Source organism: Pipistrellus kuhlii, unplaced genomic scaffold (assembly GCF_014108245.1).
Source record: "Pipistrellus kuhlii isolate mPipKuh1 unplaced genomic scaffold, mPipKuh1.p scaffold_m20_p_8, whole genome shotgun sequence".
Taxonomy (NCBI): domain Eukaryota; kingdom Metazoa; phylum Chordata; class Mammalia; order Chiroptera; family Vespertilionidae; genus Pipistrellus; species Pipistrellus kuhlii.
The window spans coordinates 34,380,711-34,405,689 of NW_023425584.1; the positions used below are offsets into that span (position 1 = coordinate 34,380,711).

General features: G+C 60.3%; 1 protein-coding gene across 8 annotated transcripts in view; it reads right to left on the reverse strand.

The window, feature by feature from the left end:
- The window catches only part of COL23A1 (collagen type XXIII alpha 1 chain), a 238,178-nt gene that overhangs the window by 8,784 nt on the left and 204,415 nt on the right, over positions 1–24,979 (reverse strand). For 3 of the 8 annotated variants that reach the window (XM_036424473.2, XM_036424469.2, XM_036424467.2), the window contains 13 exons: positions 14,752–14,778; positions 13,384–13,410; positions 12,467–12,493; positions 7,696–7,812; positions 6,835–6,870; positions 6,437–6,463; positions 5,788–5,814; positions 4,797–4,850; positions 4,367–4,429; positions 3,894–3,938; positions 2,247–2,324; positions 658–702; positions 13–57 (listed from right to left, as the gene is read on the reverse strand). In XM_036424473.2, the coding sequence (XP_036280366.1) occupies positions 13–57; positions 658–702; positions 2,247–2,324; positions 3,894–3,938; positions 4,367–4,429; positions 4,797–4,850; positions 5,788–5,814; positions 6,437–6,463; positions 6,835–6,870; positions 7,696–7,812; positions 12,467–12,493; positions 13,384–13,410; positions 14,752–14,778 (618 nt within the window). Of the gene's footprint in view, positions 1–12; positions 58–657; positions 703–2,246; positions 2,325–3,893; positions 3,939–4,366; positions 4,430–4,796; positions 4,851–5,787; positions 5,815–6,436; positions 6,464–6,834; positions 6,871–7,695; positions 7,813–10,304; positions 10,377–12,466; positions 12,494–13,383; positions 13,411–14,751; positions 14,779–24,979 lie in introns of all 8 variants that reach the window. The other 5 variants (XM_036424472.2, XM_036424466.2, XM_036424471.2 and 2 more) reach the window with 3 other exon arrangements.

The following is a 24,979-nucleotide window of genomic DNA, read 5'->3' on the forward strand; positions in this document are numbered from 1 at the left end:
AGGCTCAGAGACCTTCTCTCCATCGATTCCGGGGGCACCAGGCAATCCGAGCTCACCCTGGAAGGGAACAGACAGCAAGAGGGTTACAGTGTCCCATGGCCCCCAAGAGGGATCTGTGGCTAGGCGGCCGCCCCCAACCAGTCTGGTCAAGTCCCTGCAGTTAGAACTCCAGGAAGGCACGGTGCCAGGAGCCGGCCGCCTCCACGCCTCCATGCCCTCAGCCCCTACAGGCAGACGGAGCCCAGGCTGTAGGTTACATTTTGGAAGCGGAGGCCCCAAGGGTTACATGACTTGCTCCAGGCCCCACAGCCCAGGGACCAGGGCGGAACCGGGCCTGTCTGATTTCACGGTCTGGGCTCTTTCTCCTGGGCCAGGTGGGCAGGGTGTAACGATGCACACAGGCCACAGGAAGGACCACGTTATCTACGGGACTGCGTGACGTCACGAGGGGCCAATGTACGGGCTTCCTCATGTGAATCAAACTCCCCAGAGTGCGGGGTAACTAGGGCCTGGGAGAAGGCGCCCTGCTTGGCTAGGAAGCAGCCCCTTTCTCCGAGCCTCTAGAGGCCAGGCTGGATCATGGGGCCACAAGCAGAGGGGCAGGTGGGCTCTGGAGACTACGGGCGTGAGGGGCCACCCAGCTGCATGTGCACTGACCTTGGCTCCGGGGATTCCGGGAGGCCCCGGCGGGCCGGGAGGACCCTGTGTGCAAAAGACAGGCTGGTCAGTGTGAAGCGGGGCCTCCCCCTCACTGCTGGTGCCCCCCTCCCCCCGGGGGGCCTGTCTCTGTTCAGCTGGGTTATGGCAGGGTCAGGACCTTCCGCAGCTGATTCCCACCCAGCCAGGCCAGGCCCCAGGTCTTGGAGTCCTGGGAGGAGGCACCAAGCGTCAGGATATCACAGTGCCACTGCCATGGAGAGTCCAGAGTCCCTCTGCCCTCAGAGCTTGTTTCCCCAAAATTAATTTCTTCTCAACACTGCCCTGCTCCAGATCCTGCAGTGGCTCCCCATTGCCTCTGAAGCTGTCACTCAATGCCAGCCCCAAACTGTATCCCCAACAGTGGCCAGCACTGCCTTCTCTACTTCTCCTGTGACTCTCTGACCATCCGCTCTGTCGCCTGTTGTCTCCTGCCACGGGGAGTTCCTGGGTCACACAGGTAAGAGATGGCACCTTCAGTCTCTAGGTCTGACCTGAGTCCCAAGCTGCTATCTTGACCGAGGCCTCCAGAAGGCTGCCTGCTCACTGAGTCTCATCATCGCCCTCCAAACTCAGGTCCCCTCCGAAAGGCTGCACCCCATCCAGCCCCTCAGCTCCCCGAGTTCCAGTCCTCCACCTCCTCTCACCAATCTCCTCCCTTCCGGTTAGAGGCTCCATGGAGATGTCCTGTCTTACACCTTCCTTCCGTCCACCCACCACCTTCCTCTAGGCCCAGCTCAGCACCTACCTTCCCGGTGGCCTGCCTGCCTCCAGCTGTCCCCACACCCACTTTGTTCACCTGCCACGCCATCCCCCAAGACGTGGTTGTTAGCATTGCCTCTCTGCTCAGAGCATCAGCTATGGCTTCCTGCTGCCCATCCAATGGAGCATCCTCCCAGCCTGGCACCCTGCCTCCCTGTGCTCACAGGACTTCTCCCATGCAGCTCCTAGCCAGCCTGGGACACACCATGCATGTACACGCCCTTGGGACACACCACACCACACCACACCACACACCACACCATGCGGGCCTGGGGAGCCACAGTTACCATCAGCTGGTACTTCTCTGAGGCCTGTGGGAAATAACTGGAATTGAACCATCAGTCTGGTCTCTGATGGCCGTCTTTCCCTCACCCCCCTAGCTCCTTCCCCTGGCACTCAACCTCTCTTCCACTGGTTATGGCCCCCAGGTTTGCTGGGCAGGGCTCACAGGCTCCATCTCCCAAGCGAGGCTCTGGGGCAGGCCTGGCCACTCTCATCCCCTGCCAATGGTCATTAGGAGACCGGGCCCTCTAGCCTGAGCTCCCAGGGAAGGTCCCAGGAGGCCTTGCTGGGGTAGGACACAGGAAATGCTCTGCCCCTGCCTCTGCCCCTTGTTGTTTTGACCCCAAGGAAGCTCGGGGCCCCATGAGCCACATCACAGCAGCCCTCTCACAGCACCTGGTGAAGTTGGGGCCCCTGCGTACAGAGTGTGGATGAATGCGGAGAGGGAGTGGCTATTCCCTTAGGGAATGGACAGCAAGGCGCATGCGGCCCACCAGGAACGCTACCTTCAGGGCATCCAGGATCCTGCCGTCGTAGTCAATCACCACTGTGTCTCCTTGCTCACCCTTGAGGCCGGGGGGACCCTGAGGCGGGAAGAGGAGGGAGGTTTCAGGGAGGAGCTCCGTTGGCGGGGGCAGTGGCAGTCGCCTGTGCATGTCACCCCAGGAACCCAGGACCTGGGGCCACATGCAGTGCTGGCCCCAGCTCGGCTGCAACCTGGGGGCCCAGCAGGGCTGGTCCCCAGGTCGGGTCCCCTGGCATTCTCTGCGCTGGCACCCAGGCTCACTGACAACACAGGGTAGGAGCCGGGCAGGCACCTGGAGGGAAAGGGGGCCTGGGGCCAACTGCAGAGCAAGCCCGGCCGGATTGGGGGTGGCCGCACTCGGCTTTCACGGGGGAACGAACGGAGGCCCAGCCCTGAATTCTCGAGGGAAAGCGGAAAGCCTAATGTGAGGTGATGCTGTGCAGGTTTTTAAATGTTGTCAAACAAATAGACACAAACAAAGACACCCAAACCCTCCAAGATGCCGTGCAGGCCTGTGCCTTGTTTCCCAGCCTCTGGCGGAGGCTGTCCACACCCGGGCACCCACAAGCCCATTCGTTCCCAGTAGGAGCACAGGCCCACCCAAGCCTGTGGCCACGGGCCTGCGTCTCCACTTGCAGGTGTCCACGTGGTGAGCGCGTGGCTGCTGGCCCTGTCCCCCCCTCTGCACCTCCCCTCTCCTCCCGGGCACCGCTCTGCTTGGAGGAGAGCGAGCGGCCACGAACACGCTGGCTCAGGCCGGTGCCAGCCCCGTGCCCTGGGCGGAGAGACCCAGGTGGGGGCCCCCTGCTGGCTGCCTGGTCATGATCAAGACCCGCGTGGAACTGTAGTTCACACTGACTTTCCACACAGTGAGCTTACTCCCGTCCCCGGCCACCTGCAGGCTCCGGCTGCGAGTGGAGACCTGGTTTCTGGAGGGGGACACCTGCCTCCAGGCGCTCCGGGGATGTGCCTGCTCCGGCCACAGAGCAGGAGCAGGGTGCCAGCCTAAGGTGTGCCCACAGGCTTTGGCCCCAGGAGGCCAGCGGGAGTCGCTGTGCTTCCTGGTGACAGGAATGAGCTGAAAGGCCAGGACCCCCACAGGGGCAGGGCCAACGCCGTGTGTGACAGGTGCGGGTCTGTGTTTGCATACGGCAAGAAAAAGGCTCTCGAAGGGCGAGCGCGCACCTGGGAGGGAGGAACAAGAGGGGATGTGTCCTGTCACATCCACATTTGAACATTTTACCGAAAGCGTGTACTATGAGATTAAAAATGGAAAAAAAAAATCACAAATGAATTAATATAAAAAAAGACTCCGTTTCTGGAGCCTCGCTGCTCCTCTGGGGCCTTGGGTGACAGGGACCTTTAAAGTGACAGGCCCCGCCCCAGCGGGTTTGGCTCAGTGGATAGAGCGTCAGCCTGAAGACTGAAGGGTCCCGGGTGCAATTCCAATCAAGGGCACATGCCCGGGTTGTGGGCTCCATCCCAGTAGGAGGCAGCCAATCAGTGATCCTCTCTCACTGATGTTTCTGTCTCTCTCTCCCTCTCCTTTCCTCTCTGGAATAAAATATATATGAAAGTGCCAGGCCCCTGGGCCCTCTGTGGGTGGCTGGAGGAGAGGAGTGCTTACCCGCAGCCCGGAGGCTCCGTCGGCTCCTCGCAGGCCGGGCTCGCCCTGTGGAGACGATGCGGTTGCAGCCAGGTGCACACAGCCAGGCCAAAGGCTCCCCACCGCCTCCCGTCCCCTCTCCCCACGGGCGCAGGCCCTCACGTGTGTGACTGCGGAACCCTTTGACCCCAGAGATAGGCCACCGCGGCCCAGGAGCCCAAGGCTACATTACATGGTGCCTTAGCCTCATAGCTCCCCCAGGCCTATTGCCGCTCGCCGCCCCCTCCCCCCCCCCGCCCTCCCCCCAGCTCAGATCAGTCTCTGGTTGCCAGTCCAATGAGACTCGAGATCCAAGACCTGAGGATGCAGCTCCCCCCTCCCCCCCCCCCCCCCACACACACACAGGGATTCCCAACGTAAAAAGGCCAGTTGGAGGTGAACCACATCTCCTCTGAAGGGGCCGCAGAAGCCGACGCCGCGGGCTGCTAAGTCACCTTTGTCCCCGGGACTCCGTCCACGCCCTTCTCTCCCCGTGGCCCCACGCTCCCCGGCTCGCCCTGCAACAGAGACATGGACAGTGGAAGGAAGCAGGGCTGCCGGAGACATTATGGAGGCAGGCTGGCCAGGATTGGGTGGCTGTCAAGAGAGGTTGGGGAGCCAGGATGACATCAGTTCCCGGCCTGGGGACAGGGCAGGGAGTGGGGCACCGGAGATGGGAACCAGAGGACTTCAGGGTGTGAGGGGAGAGAGCCTGTGAGGTGCCAGCCCCGTTGACGTGTGGGCCCAGGGCCTTCCTGCTGCCCCTCTGTGGCCCGTCCTGGGCATCAGCCTGTGCCCACCAGGACCGGGAGGGGCTTTGCCAAGGAGACGAAACCATGCAAGACGGGCGGCAGGAGGAGCTCTGGGGGAGGCACTGGTACCTACCTTGGGCCCCGGAGGTCCAGGGAGCCCTGGTTGGCTCGGCGTCCCGTCATCCCCCTGAGGAGAGAGTGGTGGAGGCTGCAGCCTCAGACCTGGACACACCGGCAACACCCCTCGGTCCTCCCCAGCACAGCTGTCCACTCCCGTCACCAACACTGGTTATACCGGGACGGGCAGCTTCTCCCTCCCCTCCTCGCCCCTCTATGCAGGGGTGGGGTCAGATCGACCCCTGTCCCCGGCTCTCAACAGCCCAGGGCCAGCCCAGAATGGCCTCGGCAGGTGTGTGCAGAAGAAATGGGGGTCAGGTGAAGGGGAGGAATTTGAACGACCTTGTGGGCACTTTCTGCGGGCCAGGAGACAAGGTCCCTGCTCGGGGGGTCAGAGGAGGCCGAGGGCAAGGAAATCTCCAGAGGAATACGTTGCAGCGGGACAGGAAACAGAAGGGCCAGGCGGAGCACTGAGGGGGACGGCAGGGTGGAAAGGGACTCGGGGAGGGTGTGCTTCAGGAGGTGGCAGGGGCAGTTTCTCAGAGGAGAGGCAGCTTTGCTGAGACCTGCAGGAGGGGGAGGCCAGCGTGGAAGAGGTGGGAGAAGGTCTCGCTGGGTCAGAGGCTACAGGCTTGAGCGCACACCAGGATCACCTGCGGCTGCTTGGACAGAGCACGGCCCACCCCCAGCGACTGTTTTGGGGGGTCTGGGGTGGGCCCTGAAATGCTTGTGAAACAAGCCCCCAATGATGCTCTTGGGACTACAGCTTAAGAACACTGTGCTGCACCCTGAGGCGGGGAAAATGTGATGTTTGAGGAAAGGAGCGAATGAGCGAATGAATGAACAAATGAGATTCTGGCTTCAGACACATACCCACAGTGAGGGGTCAGGTCTGCCGAGGAGCAGGGCACCTTCTTTATGGGGGCTCCCATTTCCACCCCGTGCCAGCCCCTGCCCTTCTCTCCAGCCCACTCCCCCCCCAGAAGCCCCTCCTCAGACCCCCTCACCTTCTTTCCAGGAATGCCGGGCTCACCCTGAGGGCAGACAGCGGGGGTGCAAGACAAAGGTCAGAGACATTGGGCTCCTGCTCCTCTGGAGAAGGGGCCCCTGAGCCACGCCCAGCGCAGTCCAGAGGGCCCAGCCCCCCGGAGAGGAGCACATGGGTGCGGGGCTGACAGTCCCGGACTCCACTCCGGACTCAGTCCCTTCCAAGCCGAATGCCCTCAGGCAAGTCCCTGCTCTTGAAAGTGGAAGTATGAGGCCCCCAGCCTCAGATGCCCCCAGCCTCGGAGGGTCACTGCTCGATGACAGAGGATGCACGAAAAGCCCCTGGCTCGCAGCATGTGCTCACTAAATGGAGCCCTTTCCTCCTGCTCAGCTCAGAGATTCCAGCTCCTTCAGGGAGGACCAGAGCCTGCCTTCCCACCCAGCAAGCACTGAGCTGACATCTGAGAGAACTTTGAAAGCTAATGTGCTTCATTAGTTGATCCTTACAACCTGGTGTGAAGGTAAGGCAGAAAAGGCTTATCATGCCCCCATTTAACAGATGAGTAAACTGAGGCCCAGAGAGAGATGCAGTAACTTGCCCAAGGTCACAGAACTCTGTCTCCTAACCCTGCTGCCTGGGCGTGGGGACAGGGACTGAGGAACACTTACCTTGGGCCCTGGAGGTCCCTTTGGGCCCTGGAATGAGAGAAGGTGTTAAAGGGGATGCTGGAGGTTGCTCCTATCTGTCCTCATCACTCTCATTTGACAAAGGATGACACCGTGTCCCAGGGAGGAGCAGGCAGGGCTGTCACTGCTTCCGGTCTTGGGCAGCTTCTCATCAGATCTCAAGCAGCGACCAACAGACTGCAGGCCCCCTCCCAGGGATGCAGGGCTGTGAGGACTCTGCTGGGCTGGAGACCTGGCCATCCCTTCCCACTGCTGGTGCGGGCAAGAGCCCGGGAGTACGCACACGTACAGCCGCACACACAACCTCAGTGTGTGTGTGTGTGTGTGTGTGTGTGTGTAAGAGGAGCCGCTCAGGCCTTGGAAATGCTCTGGGTACTGACCGTCTCACCGTCTTGTCCAGCCTCTCCTTTGGGACCCTGAGGACACACGGAGAGAGATGAGGGGATGCAGGTTAGCCGAGCCCACAGCTCCTGCCGGACCCGGGCCTAGGCTCCAATCGTATTTGCTCACGTCAGCCTCACTAAACCTGACAAGTAGGGGTCATTGTCCTCCCTTCACAGGTGAGGACGTTTAGGCTCAGGGAGTTATGTGCCCAGTGGGACAAGGACTGGATGAGCCAGGTGAGTAGCTGCCCTGAGAGGGCATCCTGGTGGCAGGTGGGTGGAGGTGCTGGCTTCACGTTGGAGAAGTTTCAGTCCCTGGGTTAGGGACAGGGTAGCAGGTAGGTGAGGTCTGCCCTCCGGGGTTTGGTGAAGACCATGGGAAGATGACCGAGGCTAACTAGTTAGTACTGGGGGTGGGGGTGCGGGGAGAAAGAGAGAGGAAGAAATAGAGGTTGGAAAAGATCTGCAGAGAAAGATCTACATACAGGGGTCAGGGTCAGATTAAACTGAGATTGCAACCAAGATCCGAGTTAGGGTCTATGGGACTATTCGGGGTTAGAGTGTAGGGGTAAGAGTTGGATCTGGAATCAGGGTCGGAGTCTGTAAAGGTGAGAGTTAGGGTCTGATGATAGTCTGATTGGGATATGGATTAGAATTTGGGAATGAGTTTGGGGTCAAGATCTTAACTTAGCTGGGAACCCAGCTAGTTTTGGTGTAAGGGTCTGGGTTGGTGGTAGAGTTAGGGGTGGGTTTCGGTCTGAACTGGGGATAGGGCTGGGGTTGGGCTGGGTCTGGGATCAGGGATTGGGGCTTTGGTGCAGGACCAGGGCCTGGTGGTCCAGCTCCATGTCCTCTTACCGCTGGGCCTGGTGCTCCTCGGGGTCCATCTTTCCCAGTGTCGCCAGGAGGGCCCCGAGCCCCGGGAGGCCCCGGGGGCCCAGGAGGCCCAGCAGCCCCATCTTGCCCTTGGTCGCCCTGAAAGAGATGCGGCTGGCATGACTCTGAGGGGAGGGAAGGGGTCCTAGTCTGTAGAGAGAGGCCCCTTAGGTGGACAGCCCAATGCCTTCCCTTTCCCAGCCCTTAACAGGCTCGGAGAAAAGGGCTTTGTTGTTAGGCCCGTTGCCACGTTTTGGTGGCCACACGAAGGGACAGGTCCCTAAAGCTCAGCTTAAGGGGCCAACAGGGCTTTTTAAAAAAAATATATTTTATTGTTTTTTTTTGCGGAGAGGAAAGGAGAGAGATAAGAGAGTTAGAAACATCGATGAGAGAGGAACATCGACCAGCTGCCTCCTGCACCCCCCCCACCGGGGATGTGCCCGCAACCAAGATACATGCCCTTGACTGGAATAGAACCTGGGACCTTTCAGTCCACAGACCGACGCTCTATCCACTGAGCCAAACTGGTTTTGGCCCAACAGGGACTTTTTTTTTTTTTTAATTAAAAAAAATACATTTTATTGATTTTTTACAGAGAGGAAGGGAGAGAGAGATAAAGAGCTAGAAACGTCGATGAGAGAGAAACATCGACCAGCTGCCTCCTGCACACCCCCCACCGGGGATGTGCCCGCAACCAACATACATGCCCTTGACCGGAATCGAATTGGGACCTTTCAGTCCGCAGACGACGCTCTACCACTGAACCAAACCGGCTTTGGCCCAAAAGGGACTTCTATTTACACTCCAAGGAGTGTGCCATCTCCTCACCTGTGGAGTTTAGGTGAGAGATGACACCCAGTGGGTGTGAGAGAAGGCACCTGTGCCCGGCCAGCCCCTTCCTCCAGAAAGGGGATTGCAGGCCTCCTGAGAGACCTCGGCTGGACCACTCCCACTTCATTCGGTGACAGAGGTGTGCTCTTGGGCATTTGTCCCAGAGAAGTGAAGACTCACGTTCACACAAAAATCAGCACATGGATGTTCCTAGGGTCCAAGGGCCCCAAACTGGAGCCCAGAAGTCCTCCAATGGCGGGTGGCTAACCACTGGGGCACCTCTGCCAGGGAACACTCTCAGCAGCAAACAAGCAGGAACAGAGCACCAACACGCAGCCACTGGGATGCATCTCACGGGAATTACGCCGAGGGAAAAAGCAAATCTCAAAACGTCACATACGTTGTGATTGCAGCTACATTGCATTCTCGAAATAGCAAAAGAATAGAGAGGGAGCATAGATTAGTGGTTGCTAGGCATTAGGGATGGGGGTAGAGAGCTATAAGACAGTAGCCTGAGGGGTCTTTGTGTGGAGGTTGCACGAATCTACAACAGCGATTAAAATGCATAAGAGTAAGCACACAAGTGAGTGGGAGAAGTCTGAGTAAGGTTGGTGGATTGTATCAACTTCCTGGGTAGGAGATTAGACTAGGTGCTGCCCAAGTCACCTTTGGGGGAAACTGGATGATGGGAACATGGTGTTACATATTACAACTGCACGTGAATTTACAATTATCTTAAAAAAAAAAAAAAAAAAGGCGACAGAGGGCCACACAGTCTCTCTCATGCAGCACCAAACCCCCAACTCTCAGGCCGAGCGAGGTTAGTACTGGGTCAGACCTCAGGCAGCCAGAGCCCTCACCGGCGGCCCCCCTGCAAGGAGGGAAGACCACAGGCCACCGGCACTGCCCGCTGCCCGGCGCTGGCACAGGAGTGGGATACACCCGCCTCACAGTGCCGGCAGTGCCTAACCTTTCCGTAGCCAGGCCTCTGTGGAGTGGACCCTGCTGTATGAGGGCATCCTGGGGCTCTCTCATCCAGTCATCTGTCCAGGCACCGCTCCTGTCCTGTTTTACCATCTGGGGGCCAGCGCCAGAGGGTGACCATTTAACCAGGGTGACGGGGCCAGGAAAGGCCATCGAGGCAGAGGTCTCTCTGTTCACCACGAGCTCCGTGATAGGAACGAGCTCACCTCTCCAGCAGCTGCACCTAAGACCTCACTCACTGGCTTTCCCAGTGAAAAGCTTGCAGGCGTCTTCAAACTATGGCCCGCGGGCCACATGTGGCCCGCAGAGGAGTCTGATCCGGCCCGCCAGGTTTTTTGGGCAGTGAGCGCAGCCGAGGTGTTACAGTAGGAATTAGTAGTTCATATAGTCCGGCCCTCCAGCTCTCTGAGGGACCGTGATCTGGCCCCCACTTTAAAAAGTTTGAGGACCCCTGGGCCTTAGCGGAAGCTCTCAAGGTCCAACGTGGAGATCCACCAGGTCCCGACCAACAGGATCGGACTCCAGCTCCAGGGTGCGTGCTGGGCACACGGGCCTGGACACACTTACTGAGGCGGAGAGTGGGCTCAGACACTGAGCAGGCCGGAGAGGCTCTGAGGTTCTTCCCCTGCGTTGCTTGGGACATGAGGCTGCCCGCTGCCTCCCCCCCCCCTCCTCCCGCCGGGATCGGACGGCTGAGGTCTCACCCTGGGGGTGTGGTGAGTCGTCGAGGGGAACACGCAAGCCAGCAGCCCAGACAGGCCCCTCGTCCAGTCTACCTTGAGGATGCGGCGACTGTACATGTGATGGTCTCTACTTATAAAGCCCGGGTGGAGCCGTGGGAAAACCATCTACAGCAAACAGGTCGTGTGGTCAGAAAGGCAGGAGGGTGATTTGGAAAACCACAGAGCTATTTCTGGAGGCAAAGCCACCTCTGCAGCCACAGAAGGCGCCTGTGATTGGGGGTGGGGGTGGAGGGACGGTAAAGGGGTGGAGCCCACCCTCACAGGGGCTGCTACGCTCCCTCCGTCCCACAGCGTCCTCTCCAGTGTGACCGTGCTACTTCCCAAGAGCTGGGGCCTGTTTCTCCCCGTCCCCCACGGACGCCGAGCGAGCCCTGTGACAGGTGGGACCATTAGGATGCAGGGGCGGTGATGCTGTGTACGGCTCTTCACGGGCCTGGCAGTCCTGGCTTCCTGCTTCTCAAAATGTTCTCGAGAGGCCGCTGGAGGAAGCCCAGCTCCCAGCCAACAGCTGCCTCCCCTCCAGGCCCCCCGGCCCCTCTTGCAACGGGAGAGACCCAGCAGCCAGGGGGCATGAGAGATGGTGACCTGTGGTTTGAGTGAGTCTCAGGGTGGAGGTGTTTCACAGGGGCTTTTACCCACGAAGCGGGGTGGAGCTTGGGGAGGTCTGCTCGGCAGCTACGCCAGGGCTGGGGGACTTCTGTCTGCTGAGGGGTGGGAAAATCAGCTTCTACATCCCACAAAAAGTGAGCAGAAGGCGTTTTTCAGCAGCCAGCCAGCTCAGAGGCGTCCTTTATTTGGCTGCAGGGACGTCTCACCAGCTTTCTGTGGCCCTGCCTCTGGCCTCCTATCAAAGTCTCAGCCCAGAACAGCTGGATCTCTAGGGAAACAGCCTGGCCGGCCCTGGTCCCTGCTCTGGACTCACAACCACCCTCAGAGCCATGAGGATGCAGAGCTGGGACAGGGACCCAGCCCAGCCCGCCTGGGCCTGCAAAACCCAGCCCGCTCTCTGCAGGCAGCCCCCTCTCCTTTCACCCCCCACGCACAGCGCCTGCCTCCGAGCCAGGCCCACCTCCCGCCCAGGCAGCTGCTTGCTGTGGGTGCCGGGCCATCGGCTACAATCTCCACCCCGCAACCTTCTTAAACACAACTGTGAACACGCCACGTTCCTGCCTTTCTCCGGGCGGCTGATGCCCGCCTCTCGCCTCTGCGGTGAGGCTGCGGCCGCTGTCTGCCCGGGCTGTGGCAAAGGCGGAGAGGGCCACTAAGTGACCCTCCGCCAAGACCTCCTTTTGCAGGCCCAGCCCGCCTGGTCTCCCCTTTGCTTCAGCCTCTGCTGAGGAAACCCCGGCTCCTGCCTGAGGCACTTCTGAGTCCTGGGGCCCGGGGCCACGGAGGGCCAAGGTGGTCTGGCTGAGGCTCCCGTCTACTGTTCCATGTGGGGTGCTGGGCACCTACTTTTATGATTGCATTGAATCTTCACCACAGTGAAGATTGGGGGTAGAGGCTGTCACCCCCACTCACAGTTAGAGAAACGGAGCCTCGGAGGGCAAAGTGATGTGCTCAGGGTCACTTGGCGGTAAGTGGCAGAGCTGAGCGTGGGTTCAGGGCTGCTGACCCTGCAGTCTTCCTCTTCCAGGGTGCTGGCTGTCCTCAGGAAGGTCTGTCCCTGGTCTGAGACCAGTGCTGGCCCCCTGCCTGCCCACCCTCAGTGATACGTGGTATGAGACTTCCCATCTGTGCCAGACCAGCGGCCAGTTCAGTGAAATCCTAAAGCAGAATATACTGTGGGCAGGAGAGGGGCTGCTCACTCACCTTCTGTGATAAGCTGTAGGGCGTGCTCTATCTATCTATCTATCTATCTATCTATCTATCTATCTATCTATCTATCTATCTATAATACCTACCTACCTATCTATCTAAAATCCTAAGTGACTGAACAGCCAAACGACTGGTTGGTTGGTCGCCATGATGTGCACTGACCACCAGGGGGCAGGTGCTCAACACAAGAGCTGCCCCCTGGTGGTCACTGCACTCCCTCAGCTGGCCAACCTCCCTTGGCCCCTCCCCCTCCCCGACCCCGATCAGCTCCGATCAGTCTGGGCCAGGCTGAGGGACCCTGCCTGTGCATGAATTTGTGCACTGAGCCTCTATTTATAATATAAAACCAACTGTGTATGTGGGGGAGGGGGTCTTACCCGGGGTCCAAAGTCTCCTGGTGCACCCTGGGAACAAAAAACAGGGAGATGTGTCACCACCTTGATGACTTTACATACGCCCAGCTCTGTGCTCAGAATGACATGTATTGTACATGGTCTCATCCCTCTACCAAAAATCACATGCAGGCTCTCTCCCCCCCCCCCCCCCCCCCCATTTCCAACGAGGAAATGAAGGCACAGAGGGGCTAAGGAGTCTGCCCAAGGTCACACCACGAGCAGATTCCAGGGTGGTCTGCTACCTATCACCAGCCCTAGACATGGCGGAACAGGGACAGGCCACTCCCACTGTGCCCTCTTGGAATCCCTGAGCCACGGAACAGTCAGCTCTGATGGCGGAAACTAAGTGACCCCCCGTGGAGTTGGGGTGTGGGTGTGGTCCAGCCAAGCTCTTCCCTGGAGGTGCCCAGTCGGCCCCGGGACACACACATTTCCTCTCGGCGCTCTTTCGGGCTGTGGCTGGGACAGGTAGCACCCAATGCCAGGAAGTCCTTCTGGTACGGGGCTGTGAGGACCCCGGGACAGATCTGCCATCTGTTTTCCTGGCGGGGGTGTCCCCCCCCCACAAAGAGTGCCATCCACAGTCACTGTCCAACCCCCTAGGCTTTCCTGGCACCGCCCCTTCAGGATTAAGGACTGGGCCGACTGCTTTGAGCTTTGTTATTCTGTGGTGTCTGGAGAACTCAGATTTAACCTTCCGGGCACTTTAAATGGTCAAATGTGAGCCTTATAGCCATTCCGGAAGTAGGCACTACCTGCCCACTTTATAGATGGGGAAACTGAGGCCCCAGGAGGGGCTGTGACGGGGCCACGGTCACACTCTGGAACTGGGGTTTGGAGACAGGTGTCTGGCATCCTCCCTCAGCCTCTGTGTCTCCACAGCCTCCAGCATCACTTACCTTTTCTCCCTTGGGGCCTGGAAGTCCCTGGAGAAGGAAGTGGAGAAAGAACAGCAGTGAGTGAGGAAAGCGAGGCTGGCCCCGCCGGCTTCCCTAAGGCTTTGCGTACAGAAGGGCCCGTGAGGCTGAGCAGAGCTGGGGGCGGCCGAGTGGAAAAACACACAAGACTGTCAGTCCTTAAGGAGGCTGCCTGTGCTGACCCCCAGGAACCAGCACATCTCAGCCCTCAGCATGAGGGACACGGGGACTGGAGGCCACTGCATCCTCTCTGGACAGAGGCACAAACACTAGTCATTCCCCCCAGAGAGCGGAGCCCTCTCTGCTCAGCCCCCGTCGTGCTGGGTGCCCGTCAGGAGCCGCTGATCGTGGAGCCTGGGGTAGGTGCGTGTGAGGGGCTCCAGGCAGGCCACGGCGGCTGCCTTCACCCTCTGGCTCCAGGGGAAGGTCTTTCTTTCGGTCCTGCCAAGTCACCAGGCCTTCTAGGAAGGCCGAGCCACAAGGCACCCTGTGGGGCTCAGTGTCCCTGGGGTGAGGGCTGGCACCGTTGGTTAGGGACTGACTAGCTCACTGGCCTTCATCCCTCCCCAAACTGCCCACTATCCCTTCAGCCGGGAGTGGATTTGCTGTTCATTCATTCAAGAATTCGTCCACCCAGGTTCTTTCCTCCATCCTTCAATAATGCACACAGGATGAATCAGCTATTCAATTATTTGTCCGTTCATTCGTTTCTTCACTTGTCTGTTCAACCATCATGCATTTACCCACCCACCCTATCCTTCCATGCACCCAACTATTTGTGCAATCATCGATTCATTACCTACTTTGGCTGTTCTTCTGTCTATCACCCATCCACTTATTTATTTAACTATGTTGTCACCTGTACATCTCATTAGTCCTGCTGAGGACGCCTGTGGACCGCAGGCGCCTGACCCAGGTGTTGCGAACTCCTCAGTCTCAGGCCCGCCACGAAAGGACTGAGCCTGCCTGGGGATCTCTGTGCCTGGGGCCTGCTGGGAGGGGCTTGTAAGCTTTGATGGCTGACCAGAGGCAGGGACAGTGCTGTCTGCAGTCCTTCACATCGCCATCACAGCGGCGAGGGTTAGCGAGCCTCTCTGAGAGGTGAGAAGCCTCAGGCTGGGGAGGTGAAGAGGCCTCCCCAAGGTTGCACAGTCAGCAGATGGGGGAGCTGAACTTGAACTTAAGTTTGATGCCCAAATAGCTTCTCTGTGCGCTGAGCCAGGTTCTCAGTGGTTCTTTCTCTCTGGCACTCCATGGTCACTCCCAACCCCACTGTGCCCATCACCCCAGGCCACCCATCCCAGGAACACCCATCCCAGGACCACCTCCAACAGCCCTGTCATCACTTACTGGCTTTCCATCCAGACCCAGAGGCCCCTGGAAAGGAGAAAGAGAGCAGAGGTTACGTAAGGGAAAGGCATTTCCTCTGGGGGTTAAGACTAGAAGACACTATTGGGTGACAGCAGTCCAAAGCCTGTGCCACGCCCGTGGTCTGGGGACGTTTCACACAGATCTGGGGTGGGAGCCTCTGGGTGTTGCTGGCTGCCCAGAACCCCCTCTGTTTGCTGCTCCCTTCCTTGGGTCTGGGCACAGAGCCCCATTTCTCCGCCCAAACCACCCCCATCGCCACCCATGGGCGTGGGCTGCTGACGGCATTCCCTCAGCTCGGGTGATTGGTCCAGGGGGTTTGGAAGGTGGCCCTTTTGGGCAGGAGGGCTCTTTCCACCCGATGGAGCTAAGCCTTCTCGCCTGTGGCACTCCTGGGGCACCAATGGCTTGGGAAAGAGGGCACAGAGAGAAAAGCAGAGCGGAGAGGTGGAGAGACAGGGCAAAGGCTGGAGCTGAAGCCGCCAGGCACTCTCCTCTTTGAGAATACATTGTCCCTGAAGCCAGCCTGAACTGAGTTTCTGCCACTTGTCATTTGTTTTGTTCCGAACGTACATGCTCCCTAAGCCCCAATATGACGTTAGGAAGTAGGGCTTCTGCAGGCGAGCAGGTCATCAGAGTGGAGCCCTCACGAATGGGATTGGTGCCCTTATAAAAGGGCCCACAGCCAAAACCAGTTTGGTTCAGTGGATAGAGCATCAGCCTGCAGACTGAAAGGTCCCAGGTTCAATTCCAGTCAAGGGCATGCACCTTGGTTGCGGGCACGTTCCCAGAGGAGGGTGTGCAAGAGGCAGCTGACCGATGATTCTCTCTCATCGATGTTTCTAACTCTCTATCCCTCTCTCTTCCTCTCTGTAAAAAAAAAAAAAAAAAAAAAAAAAAAAATCAATAAAATATATTAAAATTTCTTTTAAAAATTAAAAATAAATAAATAAAAGGGGCCCACAGAGTTCTGTTCTGCCCCGTGAAGACGCAGCGAGGAGCCCGCCGTCTGCAACCCAGAAGCGGGCCCTCCCCAGAATGTGGTCTTGCTGGCCCTGATCTCGAACGTCCAGCCTCCAGAACCGGGAGAAAGAAATTTCTGCTGTTTATAAGCCACCCGTTCTGGGGCGCTTTGTTACAGCAGCCCAAGCGAACTCAGACGTAACTGGAAGAGTCCTGACGGTTCTTTCAGCTCGGCACTGCTGGGGCCTTCCCAGGTGAAAGCGGGGAAGCCACAGACACAAGGGCGAGTGCTGAGAGCTGGGGCGTCCCCCGGGCCCCACAAGATCTGTGGTGTCTGCACGGGGCCAGCGACTATGGCAAAGCAGCCCCACCGAGCCCCCGCCACACACCCAGCAAAGCCTCACTGAGCGCCACCCGCCCTGTGGGTGAGGAGGACCACCAGGGGGGAGGGGAGTGTTGTAGGCCTGGCCCATCTGCTCCCTGCAGACCCCTGTCCTCCTCTCACCAACCAACATCCCCTCCTCCCCATGCACACTGCACCCTCGACTCCAGCAAAGGATGGAGGCAGCTCCACCCCCCGCGCCTGCTGCACACACTGCCTGCCTCTGTGCCTCCTCTTCCACACAGAGGCGTTTCCATGTTCCAGACTCAGGCCATCTGCCCCTGTGCCCAGCACATGTTCTAACTGTCCCACGTGAGACACATGGTTAACTGTGGTCTGCACACGCCCTCGGGGAGGTCCAGGGGAAGGGCCTGCTCCCCGCCCCCGAGTGTTTGAGGAGGCCTGGCCAGTGCGCACCAAGTCCCACCAAGGAGAGGTGGCCCGTGTGCAGATGTGCACAGTACCACGTGGAGAGTGGGGGCAGGGCAGGCAAAGGGTCCCCGGGTTCCAAGCAGAGAGAGGTATGTTGGCTTTGAGGAGACTGGAAAGGATTAGAGCAGCGTTTTTCAACCGCTGTTCCGCGGCACACTAGTGTGCCGCGAGATGTTGCCTGGTGTGCCGTAGGTGCAGACAAGACAAGAATTTTATAATTTTTCACTATTTTGTTTACTTAATATTTCATAATAAAGTAATTATAAAATACTTTCTTTGTGTTTATTTGATTCCTATTCAAGAGAATTACTTTATATATAGTCACTATAGGCACAGAGTTAAATTTTTTAACATTTTCTAATGGTGGTGTGCCTCGTGATTTTTTTCATGAAACAAGTGTGCCTTTGCCCAAAAAAGGTTGAAAAACACTGGATTAGAGAGCTCTACCCTAAGAAAGAAACATTTGGGCATTTGAACATAGCGTGTGTGCGTGTGTGTGCGTGTGTGTGCGTGTGTGTGTGTGGGGGGGGCACTGAGGGAGAGAGAGCAATCCGGCACAGGCGGGGAGGAGGGGGCATGCTGGGGTCGGTGAGCAGAGGAGCAGCTCAGCCTCAGCACGGCCTCCGCCCTGGTCTCAAACAGCTGCACAGGGGTCTGCCTGCCACTCCCCGGGGGTCCAGCAGTGCGGCTGCATCCTGGCCCAGCAGGGGTCTCCTGTGGCCGGGGCCAGGCTCTGCCATTCAGTTGCCCTGTGTCCCTGGTCCCCTGAGCTCTCTCTTTCCACTCTGCTCCCTCTGCGTGCAATGCCCTTCCCTGCCCCTGGTGAGAGGGACTCCTCCTCGGAGAGTCTCACTCTCTTGTTCTGAGAAGACTTTCCTGGCCCAGCCTCCATCCTCGGTTCTGGCACAGCCTGGAAATTGGTACCCGGCCTACTGTGTCTAGTGGTAAATGACCAGTTTCCTTGGCTTGACCTCCAGGCCGCCCTGAGCTGCCAATCTCAGATTCCCCAGACCCGAGCGTGGCCACCCCTTGATGCACTCAGACCAGGGCCTCACTCCAGGCGGGAAACCTGGGCAGATCTGAAAACTGGCCTCTTAAGTGCTTCTGGCCACCAGCCTCACTGTGGGGGGAGAGTGTGGATGTGGGGGTGATGGCTATTCCAAAGGCCCTGGGGGCTCCTGTTCTTGGTAAAGCCCAGCCACAGTTCAGGTCCCATCATCTGAGGGCCATCAGCTGGCTGGTCTCCTCTTGGGGGCTCCTGGCAGTTCTGACACCGTTAGTCATCTCCTGAAATAGGACCTGCCCCTGCCCCCATGCTCAGGCCCTTCTAGGCCTTCTCAAGGCCATGGCCCATGGGGGTTTCTACCCTGACCTCTCACTCAGGCCCAGCCTTCTGGCCGCCACAACCTACACGGGGCCCAAGACCCATCCTGTGTGTCTTAGTGACCCACACACTTAGTCTTATCAACACAACAGCCTGGAGGCAGGTGTTACCGCCCGGTCTTGCAGAGCAGGAAACGGGCCCAGCCAGCAGCAGGCTGGGCTGGAGCCGGACAGGGCTTCCGCCCTGTGTTCTGTCTGCACTTAAACCCTGCGGTGAACTCCCTGGCGTCCAGCCACTACGGCCCCTCTAGTCTGCCCTTGCACGCCGCTGTCAGACCTTCCCTGCTCCCTCCCACTGCCTCCTGGGCCTCGCCTGCCCAGGCGTCCCCAGCCACCTTGACAGTGTGGCCGCCACCGGAGACGGTGCCCAGGCCCTGCGCGCGTCCGTAAGTCCTGCTGAACTGAGCCCAAATGCAGCCCCCAATCTGCCCTCTGTAAATCCGCGTGGATTAGAAAAGAGACTAAGGTGCAGCGAGAACTGAGGCTCTTTGCTCTTCGCATGCCAGGAGGGAAGACACAATGGGCCTCACAGCGGCCACCGGCGGAGGATGGGCCTCAGGGCCTGGATCGTGTGACGCCTTCAGGGAGCCCCCGATAAAGTCCAATGGAGGGCGCCTGCCCCTGGGGCCACAGAGAGGGAGACTCTCCATGAATGTCCCTCCTTTTAGACTTGACTGAGGCCTGCCAGACCGCCTGGCACCTGCCCTCCCAGCAGTCCAGGAGGCTGGCCCCATGGCCCCGTCTCACAGATGAAGCAGCGGAGCCAGTGGGTTGTTCAAGGACTAAAATCAGCCCGTCTCCCCATGCAATGCCCCCTCTCCCACAGCACAGGGTAGAGGGGTGACAGACGGCCGTCCGGGGGGACTGGTGGGACAGAGCCTCACAGGCCTTTCCTTCCTTCCGGGATTCCTGGTACATCTGTGCCCCCCACAAAGCAGATCCCCCCCGGGCAGGGCTACCTGAACCCTCTCCCACCCTGCCCCCTGCCAGAGCGAGTGCTGGGTCAGACAGGCATGCTTCCTGTGTGGCCCCGGGAGAGCCAGTCCACTCCGAGCATCCTCACCACCCACTCTCCCTGCACGGACATGCCTGCGTCGGCTTCACACGTCTCGGGCCCCGTGCGGCCAGCGGTGCCCAGGACTCCTCAGGACGTGAGAAGCAAACAAGGCCCGGGGCTGCACTCGAGAAGCAGGTCAGGCAGGCAGCGCCCCGTGCTCCCCCACCCGCCCCTGCTGCGCAGCCCCTACCTCCCACAGGGACCAGAGCACCCGTGAGCCTCCGTTTCCTCCTCTGTAAGATGGAGGTCATGCCTGTCTCCCCTCTAAGGGCAAGTTCCCCGGGTCCCAGTCAGTCCCCAGTTCCCTCTGTGTCCTCCTCTCAGGCCAACCGGAGGCAGGAGACCCCACGGGCAAGCTGACACAGAACTGGGGTCTTCGCCGGCCCTGGGGTGGGGGCCCTGGGATGGGGGCCCTGGGATGGGGGCCCTGGGATGGGGGTGCTGGAGGTGACTTTGTGTGGCCCTCCGCGCGGCCAGCGGGGGGACACCAGCTCTGTCTGTGCGTCTGCTCGGGTCCTCACACTGTGGAGAGTTTCCGGAGCAGCACTCCCCAGGGCTGTCCTTGCAGAACAGGTAATACGGTGGCAAAGGAGAGGAGGCTTCTCGGGGGAGGAAGTCTGGGACGTGGGGCATGTGGCTCCATAGCTGAGCGTCTCCGCGCCCCTCGCAGCAGAGGGGCTGGCGGAGGTTCCCACACGGGCCTGTGGCTCCAGTCTCCGGGCCCAGCAGCGAGCTGTCTGTGGAACTGAACTCAGTCAACACACCGGCCGCGTTTGGATGCAGACGGCAGGCGATGCTCAGGCCAGCCGGAGCTGGGGGACGGTCTTGCTTTCTGGTTGTAATTAATGGTGATGGCCCTGCCAGGGGACAGAGGCCTCGAAAGGCACCAGGAAGGGGCCCCTGGATGAGGGGGCTTACCGGGATTATCAGTCCGGGGCCCAGTAATTACGGCCCAGATGTTGACAATTCATCAAATTACAAGGCTGTTGGGGCCCGGGGCCCGGCTGGGCCGTGCACATTCCTGTGTGAAGGCTCTCTCCTTAGGGCTGCCAGTGTGTAAGGGGGGGGGGGGGGAAGGAGGAGGGAGAGCAGGGGGGGGAGGCGCGCAGGCCCTTGGGGTGGACGGCTCCATGTGGTGCTGATTTCCCAGGCCAGGCTGTTTGCACACATGCTGGCCACAGCAGACTGTGGGGCAGGGCCATTTTCCAGACTTGCATCCTGCCTTTGGGAGCGGGAAGGACGGACCCTCTCTTCTGAGGCCCAGCCTGGCTGCAGCTCCAGCCCTGGTGCCCAGCCTGGCACCCGGCTCCTCCCGGGACCCGTCCCCGGGGCCTGGGGCACTCTGCAGGGGGCCCTGCAGTCACCAAGGCGCCCGCCTCTCCTTCCAGCATCAGGCTAGGGGACTGCGGGCTGTAGCTGGGATCCGGGGATCTCCCTTCACTGGCTCCTGGGCCTCCAATGCTGCCGCCCTCCCCCTCCTCATCTGCACAGTGGAAGGCTGGCCCTGGAGGTGGGTTCTATTGGGTCCACGCAGTTAAAACAACAAAAACAAAAACAAAACAACGAACCCAAGTAGTTGCTACATTTTAAGATCGTGACATTTCCCATAAACATCCGGAGTTTGGGCTTCTCTGGAAAAGCCGAAGACCTCGTATTCCAGGGGGCCCCCGTGCTTGGCAATGTCTGCAGGGCCCAGTGCTCCCTCAGCTGGACCCGCCCAGGCCTCAGGCCTCAGGCTCAGCCCCTCCCGCCGCCTCCCGCCAGGCCCGCTGCCCTGGGGAGGTGCCCTGCCAGCGCACAGGGGCATCTGGGCTGGTGACCCTCAGCCGGTCCCTCCAGGCGCTGCAGGCCTGGGAGGCCGGGAAGCCAGCTGGCTTCTATTTTGGGGGAGAGCACAGCTCAGTGTGCTGGAAGCAATTACCCGTGCGTCCACATTATACATCAGGGCGAGGAGAGACGGTGCGATGCCTTTGAACCGACCCTCCAATACCTGCTTAGATGACACATTTGACTGTTCCATAATCACCCTGTCGGGTCTCGGGAAGAACTGTGCCTGGGCGGGGTGGGGGGCGGAGTGGAGGGGGTAACGGGCTCCCGAAGGTGCGGGAGGATGGAGCTGGGCCAGGGAGGCAGGCTCTGTCCGAGCGGCCTCAGGGCCGATGTCCGCAGCTCGGGCGGGTCTGACGGGAGACACCGGGCGTGGCAGACGGGCCGGGCACCTGTTTTGGTGGCCACCTGCTGGGATGGCGATCTAGCAGGATGGAGTCGCAGCTACCAGAGGGGGACCGTCCCCGGGAGGCATGATGGAGGCCGCCTTCTGGGGACAGCACACCGCAGAAGATGCGACTGGGAACCTGGTGTTCCCAGGCCCCGGGGCCCAGGGGGACCGGGGCAGCTGGCAGCAGACACGGAGGCCGTGGGTGCTCTGCAGGGCCCCCCGCTTCCCTGGCCATGCCCAGGCCACCCCTCTGCTCTGCAGCTTCTACCCCAGCCTTCGTCTTTGGGGCCCTCAGCGTCTCCCTCCGGCCTCTCCCAGGCTCGATCGCTGGGCCTCTCTGCAAGCTGCCCCTGGGCCGCGGGCTCTCCTTGGTTTCCACAGACTACACAATTGTCACCCACTGGGAATGGGCCTTCAAGGATCGAGAGATTTCATGTGAACCTGGGACGTGCAGCCCTCTCTGGAAATGTTGGAAGACGTAGTGATGGATCTGCATGGGCTGCATGGCGGCACCACCAGGAGATGGGGCATGTGCCCCCAGTTCAGCCCAGGCCCCGCCGTTCCCCCCACTCCTGCACCCAGCCAGCCTCCCTTTTTTCTTCCCCTGGCTGCCCCTGCGAGGCAATGATGAGCTTGTGAGCCCGCCATCCTGGCTCTGAACCGTCTCTCCAAACGGTGGCCCTCTCTCTGGCCCCCCGCCCGCCCCTGCCTAGGACTGGGCCTCTCTCCTGGACCAGCCTCCACCAGCCTCCCTGCCTCCGCCCCACACGGACGGCCTTCCCGCCCCCCGAGGTCGCAGGCACGTCCTGAGTGCCACATCCCTGCCCTGCAGACCTCACAGCGAGCGGCACCACTTCTCTGGAGCCCCTTTCCTCCTCTAGAAAGCGGGCGGGGCGTGGATGAGAGGAACCCCCACAGGTGACAGTGCCCGACCTGGAGCATGGCACCCAGCGGGTTGGTGAGTGTGACGGTAATTCACCCGGCCGGTTCTGGGGGGAGAGTCCAGGAAATGGGGTGGAGTTAAAAGACACACCCCTTTGCCTTGTCATCTGGATGTTGCCCACACTGAGCACAGCCCTGGCGGGCAGACACCATTAGCATCCCCATTGCACAGATGAGGAAACTGAGGCTCAGAGAGGCCAAGCATGGCCACTTAGGCTGGGGATGCGACCTGAGTGCTTCGCACCTCAACATCCCCCTCGGGCACATCTCCCCTCCCACTGTGACTGGCCCTGAGGTTCCGGTGCCACTGCCTGGCTCTGAGGGTGTCTAGGAGTGCCCTCCCCAGGCCCCCCATGCTGGGCGTGTGCCATCCTGTCCCACGGAAGTGGGTCTGAGCGGCCCCGTTAGGGGAACAGCTCCCCTCAGTGCCGGGCAGCTGCTCCCGGGCGGCCCGATGGGTTTGAGGGTTTTGTGGCCGTCTGCCTCTCCCTGGGGTGGGTGTCACTTCTCATTCCCTCCGCCGGTGGCCCCTGGGGGGCAGTCATCTGGCTCAGTGAGGCTGGGCTCCCAGGGCTGCCCGCCTGTCGCCTCCACTCCCATGTCTGCTCCCTCGCCAGCCTGGCCTGCCTTGGGAGTGCCCTTTCTCTCCGACCTCTGGACACCCCCCTCCCCGCAGCTCCCCACTTGTCAGCACCTACCCAGCTTCTGGCCTTGGCTCCCTTCCTCCCCCTGAGCCCGGTAGGCTGGGCCCTTTACAGTACTCATAGTTTGCAGCAACCTGTACCTTCCTGGCCTTGACCACCGCGCACACGGAGGTGAATTCCGATTCTCTCTGCAACCCAACCACAGCCTCCATGGGGGTAGGGCCCCTAGATACAGCTCTCGAGATAGTATCTCAAATACCAAAGTCCCCCATATCTAGTGAGAAAACAGTATTTGTTGCATGAACCCTCAAGGGGACGCCCCTAGGAAAGAACGTGGTTTTGCACTGTCTCCAGGGCCAGCCGGGGACCACCAGAGGGTGCTCTCCACCCGGGGAAGGCTGCTCTAGGCGCCACTGACTGCTGCCTTCAGCCCCAGGCCTGGGGGTGCAGCCAGGACGCTGGGCACTGGGGACACTGGCTAGAGAGGGGCTCCTTCGGCCTCCAGGGCGCCCCCTGCTGGGGTCAGCGATCATCACAGCGGCAGGAACTGTTAAGGAACCCAGCCCGTGTGCACAGCGCTAGTCTTCCCCCAACTGCTGAGGAGGGAGGGTTAGGGAGGAGCTGTGGTCACAGTCTCCAGAGCCCCAAAGCCCAGTCTCTCTCCACTGCATGGACAGGCCAGGGGTCCAGCCCCCGACTTCAGGAGAAGCTGGGTGGACCAACTTCCTGCCAAAATACCTGCTTTCGCTTACGTCTTTCATCCCGAGTACCTGAGTGGGGTGCGGGGCTGTGAGCAGCCTCTCCGTGCAATGGGGGAGGCGCCTTCTGCTTGAGGAAGCGGGAGGAGGTCAGCCAGCAGCCAGCCTGGAGGGCCCCTCTCTGCAAGGGTGCCGTTACGGGGCACCCAGAAGGCCTGGACGTGCTCTCCTGGAGCTGGGCTGGGGAGCCGGCACCACAGAGGCTGCAGCTGGGGCTGGGGGCGCCCTGGCCACTGCCCGGAGGGGGAGAAGCTGCGGGGGGTGAGCGAGGCATCTGGGCCCCGGGGGCAGCAGCAGCGGCACCGGTCTCCTGCCTCCCAGCAGCCCCACACTCAGCGGGACGCGGGGGACCCAGCCTGTGCACAGGGCAAGAGGTCCGAGGGAGCGAACACCTGGGGAGGAGCCTTTCCCGAGGGCCCGGCTGCCTCCCCGGGTCCAATCTGGGGCTCTCACTTCGGGAAATCTGCTTCCATCCCGTTCCCGCGCCATCGGACCGGAGAGCGGGGGCAGCACTGCAGGGCTCAGGTGAGGATGAGATGTAGGACGTCAGGCCCGAACCACAGACGAATCTGCGCCGTCCCAGGCCACCGCTGAGCGCGTTGCACTTTTACAATCAAAGCCGCTTTTTGAAACCACGAGAGTGCACGAAATTTGAACGCGCGCTGCTCTGTGGTCCTTCTTTGTTCACTTGATTAATTCCAAACAGTCAAACTGAGTCATTCGTTTCGAAATTGGTCCCAGGCTGGGGCCCTGCCGCCTGGGTCACATTTCAGCTCGGAGCGTCGGCCGACCCAGGGCCCGGGCTGTCGGTGCTCCCTTCACGGCTCCGAAGACTCTGAGCAGCTCCCCCCCACCCCCCACGACGCCCGTGCCCGCCAGCCAGATGGGTCCCGGGCGCCTCGCCGGGCGTGAGGAGTGCCGTCTGGCCCCTCGCCTTAACTCAGGCTTCCGCTGCCCATTATCGCCACCGCCTCCTCCCTGGGCCCCTTCCCGCAGGCCCTGCCCTGGAGCAGGGAGGCTTCCTCCTGTGCACACCTGTCCATGCCACTGCGGGTTCCCGCTGGGCGGGAGGGGCTCTTCACTCAGCATCACCCTCCCTCCTCTCCCGGTGCCCGCCGAGTCCCCACCCAGGGGCACGTGGGACTAGCCAGCACCCCCTGCCGTGCTCATGGTGCCTGCCTTGTGCTCCGTGTTGTCCTCCCGCCCGACTCCTACTCATCCCTCACCACACCCCCCAAAGGCCCTGCTCTGTGAGGTCACTTATCCTTCCTGGGCTTCTGCGTCCACCTTTGCAAAGTGTGCAGGTTGGCCTGGATGAAAACGTTAGGAACCAGACCTGTGCAGCACTTACGTTTCAAAGCACTTCCCATCCCTGTGCATTACGATTTGTACCCATTTCGCGGATTGAAAAACTGAGGTTTATAGTAGCCA